Below are 9528 nucleotides of genomic sequence, written 5' to 3' on the forward strand. Positions count from 1 at the left end.
TGTGCACGAATGCTGAAAGAACAGAATGGTCCACCAATGCATACTGACACAAATATTAATAATTATGTCTCCATGAGCTCTGTGAGCAGGCAGGCGCTGATACAGCACACACAGTAATACTGCATCTTACCATGTTGTCTAAACAATGTTGTAGGAAACTTAGAAGCGAAGACCAGGACACTTGGTGTACCTTCAGCAGGATTCTTTATTGACTATGTACATTGTAGTTTTATATACATTTTAGGGGGCTGTTCTTAGAGTGAGTTTTAACTTATTTTTGTGCTCATTTTTGTCATTATTGTGTCTACATGCAAATTTCTCTTTGTTCATTATATGACTTCTTTCAAATATCAGTTGAATATCAGTGAAATATTAAATTCAATAAGTTGACAGAAAAAAAAGCAAACAAAAATGAAAAATTTGATATTGGTTTGATCAGAGTCTCATATGGCGACGCTGGAGTATATCACTTCCTCTGTCCCGTTAGCTTTCTGCAAGACAACATGAAACAAAGGTGAGAAACTACAAAGTGTGTGTTGAAATCTCAGCTGAAAACATTTCAGGAGAACAGCTAACTAGCTTTGCCCAAGCTCTAGCAGTCTCAGCAAACATCTCAATAAGCTAAAGACATTCATTTTTCATTTCATGATGGCAATAAATGCAGATTGTGTGTCATTGTGATTTTTTTACACTGAGGAAGAGGAAGAGACCTCTGGGCCCATGTTTCTCCATTAAAGTCTTCATTTACAGGCCTTAAGGACTGTTAATGTTCTTAATGTTATTTGGAATATCACAATATGGACAACATTTGTTTTTGCCATTTTTCAGCTTGACACCATCATGAAAAGAGTGTCCTGGATATTTTTTAAATATTCACCTTTTGTGTTCTCCCGAAAGAAAGAAAGATACAGGTTCGGAACAACATTAGACTGAGTAAATAATCACAGATTTTTTTTTATTTTTTTTTGTGAACTAAGCCTCTAAAGCTTGCTTTCTTGGTCTGATGTGAGGATGCACATGCTGATAGATTGTGTTTCATGAAAATTGTACCTTTTTTTGTTCATTTTGTCTAAAGAATCCTGTTTCAGCATATTGTACGTCTTGTTCTTCTGCCTGGGCTGTTGGCTCTGCATTCACACATGGCTCAAAAACCTTTCCTAAGTGTCAGAGTTTGAATAGGGTTAACTTCTCAATAACTGACATCAATTATAAAGAACTTAAAGTATTAATACATTTCTTCTTGGTTTAATGAAGCTGAAGATAAGTCTTACCTTTTTGTGCTGCTCTTTTGTATTTCCCGTAAAGAAAGCATGTCACACCCACGAGAACAACCAGAACTACAGTAGAAATAAATGCTGCAAGGAATTTATTTGCAGAAGGAGATCCTAAAATGGAAAGGAAGCAATTAATTTTGGCCTTATACATCAACAGTGCTTTATAGACCTTGAACAATAGAAATGGTTACAGAATAGCAATAATACAGAGACAGAAAATATCTGTTTGATGAAACAGAAGAATTCAGTAAATAGACACTGATTACAGTTGTTGTACCTGCACATGTGTGACAGAGTTGAGTGATGTTGTCCAGATGTTTGGTCTGGTTTCTGATGGGATTGTTGATCACACAGCTGTAGGTGTTTTTATCCTGATATTCCACCTCCAGAGGTAGAGAGAGACTGATGCTGAGATCAGACACACTGATGCTGGACAATAAACTGTTTCCTTTGTACCAGGAGAGAGTCACATGACTCACATTCACAGCTGAACACACCAATGAACAATTTGATGATGATGATGATGATGATGAAGAGCAGTTTGAGGAGTTACTGGTGATGACAGGAATGGGAAGAGGATCTGGAAAATATCAAATAAAAACTAAAATATTATTTAAGGATCAAGTGAGACATCTTTAAAGATTCTCAAACATGCAGGTCATCAAATGTCAATAAATATATTGTCAAAAACAACTGAATGCAGCAGCTTTTGAATTACATCTGAACTGCTCAACATAAAGACTCTGCTTTAGGTGTGATATCTATTTTTTGTTTTTATCAGCTATACTCTTTAAGAAATTAAATTAATATAAGATGAAGGGGGATAAATCCCCCTTTACATCTACTGGTGCATTAAATATGTAGCAAACAGAGATTGTGCCATTATTATCTTTGCATACTGAATTTCGAATGGTCTTGCTTCTAATTGTATATTGTATTATGGTTGGTGATTTTCTTATCAACTTATCAGTCTAAACTGCATATTACTATTTATTTCTCTTTCTCTAAATGGGAAAAAAGTTTTATTTTTGAGTATCGTTACAGTCTAGATTATCATGAATCATTTACTCACCGTAGACAGTAACATTGAATTTCTTGTTTAAAGTTTCTCTGTCACTGATGATCTGTAGTTTATAAAGTCCAGAGTGTTCAGATCTGATGTTTCTGATGGTCAGAGATCCAGTCTGACTGTCCATCTGGAGTCTGTGTCCAAATATTCTATTACTCTCATCCATATAGATGTTCTGTCTGTGGATTTCAGCTATACGAGTCTCTCGAGGTCCAAACGTCCACAGTATCTGATCATTTCTCTGTAGTTCAGTAACATCAGTGTTTAGAGTGACTGAATCTCCCTCCATCACTGACACTGACTTCACTCCATCTGAATAAACACCAGACACACCTGGAACACAAGCAGAAATATAAAAACCGGTTTCAGATCAAACAGGATGTCTTGTTCAAATACCAGATGGAAAATACATGAAAGTAGTTTTAACTTTTTATTCTAACAGTTTTTATTTCACTAACTTGAATATACAAACATGTTCCTCATATTTCATAAAAAAAACAACAACAACATACCATTTATGATCAATAAACAAAGACAGAATAAAGTTGCGCTGTGAATCATTTTCCATTTATCAAATGTCCTCTCATATATAATTTCCACATGGTGCAATTCAACGATCATCAGGTCCGCTTATAAACAGAATCATTTTCATTCTCAGATGAAGTTCACACGCTTCATATCTTCAACGGCAAAAATATGTCCAAGAAATAAAAGCATTTACAAGCGAGGAATAGCCCAATCCAATGGTGTGTAGATGGTTTGATATTTGAGATCTACAGGTTTACATTACACTCTCTCTCTCTCTCTCTCTCTCTCTCTCCCTCCCCCTCCCTCCTCTCTCTATCATTTTAGTTTTTTTTTCACAATGTAAATCACCATAGTTTTTATATTGAAAGTATGCTATTTCCCACAAAGTAATGTGCTCGACTTTAGCCTGACACTGGGGAGTGGCACGTAACTCAACCAAATGCAGGCATTAGAGAAAATAAACTAATTATTGCAAAACACAATGACACAACACAAATCTATCTTTTGAAGAATATGTGACAATAAATGTAGGAATGATCATTAATTTCTTTAATTTTTAAATTATTCAATTAATGAATCTGTTCAAGTTGACATATATATATATCCATGCTTCATATAAATGTGTTTAAATATGTGTCATTCAGTGGAGGAGGGTTTCTTTAGCTTGGTTCCTCCTCCTGAGGTTTTTTCATTCTTCATTGTAAGCTGGAACAATATGTGCTGTGAGAAAAACACTTTATAAATTATTCAGCTCAACAGTAACAGTGTTTGACTTGCAAACGATTGATGTCTAACACCATAATTGTGCTGTTTTATTTGACAGATGTGAGGAAAAGCGTGTTGGTTTAATGTAAAAGCAAAATCAACCATATATTGTACTTGGTAAACTAATAAATTATTAAATAAAATTACTTACAAAATGGCCAATTAAACAACTAGATTTCAAGATTAGACAGCTAGATTGCTGCTTAAACAGAACATATAATAAATATTATAGTCTTAATATATTAGTGTTAGTGGTATTTCTGTGAACTCCAAAGAAAAGAAAAAAAAGAAAATTAAAAGCTACAGAAAAGTGATGGGGAAAATAGCTAAATAGCTTATGTAATAAAATATGTTTCATGCAGTGTGCTCTGTTATATACTGCACATTTTGGCAAATATAATAGGTCATCATCCATATTCCAAGTCTGCATACAGAAAATTTACATACTGTGCAGTGTACATAGTATATACTGCAGAAAAAGAGTAGAATGGTAGAATGCAATTCCAAACAGCCAATCTATGACCCCTAGACCACTCAGAAGAGAAGAAGTAACTGTTCTTCTCAGGGTTTTTTCTTTTGAAACCTTGGGTTCTGGCCACCATTTCCTTTACAGCTAAGAATCAACATCCTTTTCAACATTCTCTTCTGATAAAGGCTGTACAGTGATGTATCTAAAGTGCTTTTGTAAATCATCACTCTTGGCAGGATTAAAGAAGATGTTTTATCATTTTAGATCATGGATAACTTTAGCAAATTCTGGCAGATTTGAGTCACATGGCCATTGGACCATGCTGCACAAAACCACATCAAATTGATATTCAAAACCAAGTTTATGAACATTTATGTGGTTACAGCTGTGAACAGTGATGAGAACCAAAGTGAATGTCCTGAATGTGAAACTTTGCTCTTTATATTCTGTCTCAGTACAGTCTTTGTTCTCAGTCATGACTACAAGGCCAGGATCAGACAACATGATCATTCAATGGGAACTTTTATTTATTTTGTCCTGAGAACAAAGTATCATTTACTTCACTTTCAGGCCAGCAGGTATTTCATCATCAACAAGCTTTTGCTGTAATGTGAAGAATCACTAATATATTATGAAATGTTTTTAAAGTAGTAATGCCGCTTTTGTAGAGCAAAACATGTTTGTACATAATAATGTTTTTAAGAATTCTATTGAGTCAAACTCTTTTGGAGGTGAAACAAGTCTAAACCAAAATGGCTGCATCAAAAATGTGCGAATGTTCGTCAAACTGGGTCTTGGATTAGTATTAAATTAGTATTAGTGTACAAAACTTAATTCTGTGATATGTTCTCACAAAATTAGTTTCCACTGAAGCATGGAGATCTGGTAAGGGGTTTCACGTGGGCAGAAGCAGCCCTTCACCCACTTGCTGTGGGCACACATAGACACACCAACACACAAACACAAACGTGCATTCTCATGTGTCCAATACGCCCCTGCACCTGCAGCTGCATTCAAACAACACAAAACCACATACACGCCATTTACCTACAATGACCACAGGTATCATTCTGACTCTGATGAGCTGCTAGTAAAAGCACGAAGCATCTCATGTTCATTCTGCAATGAAAAAAGAAGCCTCGTGCACCACTGCTTCAATGCAAAAGCATCAAGACTTAAAGGGATAGTTGACCCAAAAATGAAAACTACCCCATGATTTATTCACCCTCAAGCCATCCTAGGTGCATATGACTTTCTTCTTTCAGATGAATAAAATCTGAGTTATGTTAAGTAATGTCCTGGCTCATCTAAGCTTTATAATGGCAGTAGGATGAGATTTTGAAGCCCATAAAACTGCAACCATCCATTGGTTAACCACATGACTTTGGGGGTGGGTAGGTGGGAGTTAATAAAGGCCTTCTGAAGTGAAGTGATGCATTTGTGTAAGAAAAATGTACATATATAAAACTTAAAATAACTTCCGGCAGACGGCTGTGCGCACATCGACTTATGGCAAAAGAGTAACTCCTGATGCGATCTAGGAGGAGCGTAAGCTTTGATGCATCACACTGTCCAAACAAACAGGGCTGAGCAACAAACTCAAGCTTCTCTTCTCTTATATTGAAATCCTCTGACTTCAAAGTTCTCATTTTAGACTTCTAATTTGTGACCAGTGTTTTGTTTTGCTCTCGCTTCTGGGCTTCAGCGTTCATCAATGTGTCATGCATTGGGTTTGAGTTATCTCTTTTGACGTAAATCGATGCGTGCACGGCCGTCTGTCGAAAGGTAGTTATTGTAGATATCCTTTATGATAGATGATTGGACTTTTTTGGGTTTCAAAATCTCTATTTACTGCCTTTATAAAGCTTGGAAAAGTCAGGACATTCAATAACTTTGATTGTATTCATCTGAAAGAGGAAAGTAATATACACAGGATGGCTGAAGGGGAAAACATGGGGTTAATTTGCATTTTTGGGTGAACTAACCCTTTAAAAAAGTTTGGGATAAGCATGTAAAAGAATTTTAATAATATTTTCAAACTCGTTATAGACAATGCTGAGAACATTTAAAGTTCAGAACTGTTCTGCCCTTGAGAGATTTTGTTTTGCATCTTCTACTGGCAGTGGATGATTTTCTCCATGAGATTGTTGTTTATTGTCTCTTGACAAGGCTAATTTATCTCAGAATTATCAAATATTGTTAGATTAATCCAAATATACAGCATTTAAACATTACTGTTAATTTTTAAGTTTCTTTATGATCTGTTTAGATTTTTTGCTGGTTTTAAAGTTGTACAAATCATAATATAATGCTTATCAAGCTAAACAGCGACAAGAATCTCCCTGGCATCTTTCTGACATGTAATTATGATAATATACAAAATCTTTTAAGCCACACTGTAAAAAAATAAATCTGTAAAATAACAGAAAAAGTACTGGCAGTTCATTACCAGGACATTTTCCAGTAATTTTATGGACATTTCCATTAACCCTAAAACAACGCAATGAACAAAAAACAAAAAATCTGTCAAATTAATACAGCACGTTGTGCCCTATTTTTAATGATAGCATTTGCCATCAGCAGAAACAGATCTAGACAGACATGATCTGTTATGGTGTAGTCAGCTTTTTTTCTGGTCTAGTCTCTAAATCCTGGTAAACCAGTTTCCAAAATAAACTGCTTAATGTGCCTTTTGGAAATAACACATGCAGTTGGCCTTAATTCAGTGGTTGTTACGGTAGCTGGTACATCAAGCGCACGACAAGGAGATAAAGTGTATAATAAGACTTTACAGGAATCCACAGGAACATATACCAACATGACATGAACGATACCGGACAACACAGGACTGACAACACAGGACTGGAAACACAGGGCTTATATACAAGGGATAACAAGGAGGGTGATATGGAACAGCTGGGTGTGATGATTGTGGTGATCAGTTGCCATGGTGACTAACTGGTGGCGGGAAATGGAACAACAACAAGTCCAACAATGAGTCCAGAACAGAGTGCACATGTAACAGTGGTACTCTTCTTGTTCTCTAATTTCATTCCTGAATCCTCCTCTTTTAATGACAATTACAACAACAAAAATACTATAAGTCTGTGTAACTTTTTACTAAAACCATATAAAAGATTTAAGAAAGGTTTAAGAAAGATTTTGTGATGTAAATCTTTCTTACCACCAATCACTGTTGAGGGGGAGCAGCATATTTAAAGGGTTAGTTCGCCTGAAAATTCCATCATTAATTACTCACCCTCATGTTTTTCCACACCTGTGAGACCTTCGTTCATCTTCAGAACACAAATTAAAGTGCCCCTATTATGCCTTTTTAAAGGTTCCTATTGTTTTGGAAGTCTCCTACAACAGGTTTACATGCATGCAAGGTCAACAAAACACTTTCATTTTCTCATAATATAAATTTAATTTCACCTCAATGAATTTCACCTCGTAAACGATTCATTAGAAGCAGTTCACAGAATCAGTCTCTCTAAACCCCTCCTTTCCATGAGCCTACACTGCTCTGATTGGTCAGATGGCCCAATCCTTTGTGATTGGTCTACTGCACACATTGCGCGACCATTGCCATAAGTGAATGACAGCTATCAATTCGCAAGACATTGTATACAATGTATGGACAGAAATTTTTCCATTTTACCCTATCATTTCGAGCCAGACGATGAAATGTCTGAAGTAGTCGATCAACCAGGAACTGATTCGCAATCATAACTAGAGTAGGACGTTTGTCACTGGTATACACCAGTGGTGCACCTGTATCAGAATGCCAAGTGATGCTGAAAACCTTTAAACATAAGATAAACATCTGACTCCTCCATATCAGGCCCAGAAAGGTACAAAACACATCGTTAAATTGTCCATGTGACTGCAGTGGTTCGACTTTAATTTTATAAAGTGACGAGAATACTTTTTGAGTGCAAAAACAAAACAAAAATAACTACTTTATTGAACAAGCACACACATGCATCGTGCAGCTCATATGAACAGTATTTTGTGCACAAAAAGTATTCTCGTCACTTCAAAAAATTAAGGTTGAACCACTGCAGTCAAATGGACTATTTTAATAATGCCTTTAGTACCTTTCTGGACCTCTACCGTGGTAAATAAATTGCTGTCTATGGAGGAGTTCTAAGATTTCATCAAAAATATATTAATCTGTGTTCTGAAGATGAATGAAGGTGTGGAACGATATGAAGGTGAGTAATAAATGACAGAATTTTCATTTTTGGGTGAACTAACCCTTTAACCCTGTTCATCAATGTTTATCGCCTCAGATATCAATCATGGTGGCTTAGACTGTATCAGATTACATGATAATCCCCCTGCTGGTAGATATCATAACTACTCCAATATGACAAAGATCATCATTCTATGTTGATGGCCATTAAAAAGTTTCCATGTATTCTAATGGAATTTATGTTGTTATAAAGTTATGGTGAGCGACACTGATAATATTTCATTCTAATATGCCAGAGATCTTCTTTGAGGCCTGTTAATGGTATGAAATATACATATATTTTTTTTCTCTAGGCTATTATATGTATTTGAATTTTATTCAATGACCAGTATCCAAATGTCTGAAATATAAATGAGTTGGATCTTTAATCCAATTTTGTGGTAAAACATCCAATCTTTTGGTTGTGCAATCTTTGTGTTATCTTTGATTCATATTTAAATTTGTTTGATGATCTGAAACATTAAAGTGTGACAAACATGCAAAAAATTAAAAATCAGGAATCACTTTTTCACACCACTGTATATCTATTGTCTTGTGCTTGATGTTGTACACAGTTGTGGCCTTCAGAGCATTGAAGACTAACTGCACTTTTAATATAATAAAGTACTTTTAAAACACTAAAGCACTTTTCGGAAAGTCTGGAGGAGACCAGCTTGATCCGGCTAGCTTAGATCCATAATTCATATACTTCTGATATGCTTTGCTGTGGATTTCTTAACATGTGGTGTAACAACCAACATTAACATGGTACAACAGAGCTAAAAGATGGAAAAGAACTTTCCCCAGCTCAGTGGTCCATTTGACCACAGTGTCTACTCTCTAGGGGTGTATAACATGATGGTTCGGTATGTTTTGATGTCACAGTTGCATTTAGTAGTTTACTGAACAAATTGTGTCTCTGTCTTTAAATAAATTCAATGAATTAAACGTTAAGGATAAAAAAAACTATCTCTGCTAATGCTGTTAACTATAGAGGGATCCCTTGCTTGCACATTACTATATTAAACGTTACAATTAACAGACTATTAAATTCACTTGCTGTTTATTTTTAGACATAATCAACACTCAAATAAAAATCCTATGAAAACATGTAAATTGCATAAAAGGCTTCTAAATCTAATTTTAAAATGATGTTTCTACTCCAAATCATTGTTAAAATATAATT

At 35.3% G+C, this 9528-nt stretch overlaps 1 protein-coding gene across 1 annotated transcript; it reads right to left on the reverse strand.

The window, feature by feature from the left end:
• Positions 1-406: 406 nt before the first annotated feature.
• LOC137027887 (SLAM family member 5-like) lies at positions 407-2647 on the reverse strand. The gene is made up of 5 exons (XM_067396484.1): positions 2347-2647; positions 1552-1854; positions 1272-1385; positions 1051-1157; positions 407-491 (listed from the first exon to the last, which is right to left on the reverse strand). The coding sequence occupies exons 1-5, from the start codon at positions 2630-2632 to the stop codon at positions 444-446; spliced, it is 858 nt and encodes a 285-aa protein (XP_067252585.1). The 5' UTR covers positions 2633-2647; the 3' UTR covers positions 407-443.
• Between the last annotated feature and the right edge of the window lie 6881 nt (positions 2648-9528).

Source organism: Chanodichthys erythropterus, chromosome 10 (genome assembly GCF_024489055.1).
Source record: "Chanodichthys erythropterus isolate Z2021 chromosome 10, ASM2448905v1, whole genome shotgun sequence".
Taxonomy (NCBI): Eukaryota; Metazoa; Chordata; class Actinopteri; order Cypriniformes; family Xenocyprididae; genus Chanodichthys; species Chanodichthys erythropterus.

Coding starts and splice junctions, on each gene's coding strand:
- LOC137027887 (XM_067396484.1), bottom strand. CDS start 2,632: ATGGAGGGAGATTCAGTCACTCTAAACACTGATGTTACTGAACTACAG. Junction 1,855..2,346: donor ATTCAATGTTACTGTCTACG/GTGAGTAAATGA, acceptor GATATTTTCCAG/ATCCTCTTCCCATTCCTGTC. Junction 1,158..1,271: donor CAAAAGAGCAGCACAAAAAG/GTAAGACTTATC, acceptor TCTGACACTTAG/GAAAGGTTTTTGAGCCATGT.